Source organism: Egretta garzetta, unplaced genomic scaffold, assembly GCF_000687185.1.
Source record: "Egretta garzetta isolate BGI_Z169 unplaced genomic scaffold, ASM68718v1 scaffold345, whole genome shotgun sequence".
Classification (NCBI taxonomy): domain Eukaryota; kingdom Metazoa; phylum Chordata; class Aves; order Pelecaniformes; family Ardeidae; genus Egretta; species Egretta garzetta.
Window position 1 is genome coordinate 582,299 of NW_009259692.1, and position 1,402 is coordinate 583,700.

At 63.8% G+C, this 1,402-nt stretch overlaps 1 protein-coding gene across 19 annotated transcripts in view; it reads right to left on the minus strand.

Moving 5' to 3' along the window:
- TCF3 (transcription factor 3) overlaps positions 1 to 1,402 on the minus strand; it is a 79,472-nt gene that overhangs the window by 11,319 nt on the left and 66,751 nt on the right. For all 19 annotated transcript variants that reach the window (XM_035894330.1, XM_035894313.1, XM_035894325.1 and 16 more), the window contains one exon: positions 1,138 to 1,216. In XM_035894330.1, coding sequence (XP_035750223.1) covers positions 1,138 to 1,216 — 79 coding nt within the window. The remainder of the gene's footprint in view (positions 1 to 1,137; positions 1,217 to 1,402) is intronic.

Sequence of the window (1,402 nt, forward strand, 5' to 3'; positions counted from 1 at the left end):
CCCGCCCAGGCCACCATGGCACCGCATGGCACCGCATGGGCCACCACGGCACCATATGGGCCACCATGGCACCGCATGGGACACCACAGCGCCGCATGGGGCCGCACAGGGACGGTCACACCGCCCGTACGAAGCCAGCCAAGCCACACAGGGGCACAGGTTTCGCCCCTGCTCCCTGCCACCGCTCCGCGAGGCCGCGGGGTGCCCGCAGAGGCGTCTCAGCGCAGGGCAGGCGCCCGCCTTATCCTGCAGCAACGCTGTGAGGGGTCACGGTCTGATCCCACGCCCCTCCTGCAGGAATCTCCGTTCAGCCCCTGCCACGGGCTCGCCCCTGCTCTGCCTCAGCGGGAAACTGAGCTCAGGCCTTCAGACCTCGAGAGGTTTTTAAATTTCTCTCATCTCAGTGAGGGGGCAGCCAGCACAGACGCCGTGCTCGCTCCGACCCCAGGGGAGCGGCAGGCTGGTGTGCGTGCACTGCTCTGCGCCCCGGGCACCGAGGAGCCTCGGCGCCAGCTCTGCTGGGCAGAAACGAGACCTCTCCCGTGGGACGGGAGCAGGGACGGGCTTTCAGCGGGCACTGAAAATGGTTTTTAACTAGTTGGCTGCTTCCCAGCTCCCACTGCACTCCTCCCACGGGAGCCAAACCAGGGACAAACTCTCCCAGCCCCACCAAGGCAGGGACGGGGTCGGTCGGAAGGGCAGGAGCGGGTCCCGGGGGTGGCAGCGATGCTTTAACTCAAGCGCGTGGCGGTGCTGCCGTGTGGGCCAGGCTCGCACCTCCAGCAGAGCCGCCTGCCAAAACTCCTGCGCAGGGGCAAAGCCAGGCGCGGGCAGAGCCATCGCCCTCGCACCGGCGCCGTTTGCCACACCTGGGCTCGGCTCCAAAACGGGGGAAAAGCCACAGCCCATTAAAGCAGACGGACATGCAACTTCACAGGAGGCATTTAAAAAGTATCTTCAACTTTGCTTGTCCGTCCTCATCACCCTCCTGCTTTTGAAAATAAATGGGATCTGGCGAGATTGCCAGAAGCGTCTTTAATGAGGGTTTGGGGCTGATTTGGGAAGTACGCTGCCTTGAACCTCCAGGAAGCAAACCTGACATCCCCCTTTACACACAGAGCAACGTTTTTCACCTACCTGCAAGCCCCTGAGGGGAGCCGACCGGTGTAGAGGGGTTTGACGAGAAGTTATTGCTAGAGTGATCGGGGGAATAAATCTGGAGCGAGAGAAGCAGGGCACGGTCAGCAGCGCCCACCCCCGCGCCGGCTCTCCCCCTCCCCAGCAGCGTCGCCAAGCTGCAGTGAGGACCACCCGATGGGACCACCCGATGGGACCACCCATGGGACCTCCCTTCCCATACCATGCCAGCTCCAGCCGGTGTGACAGCCCAGCCCACTTGGTG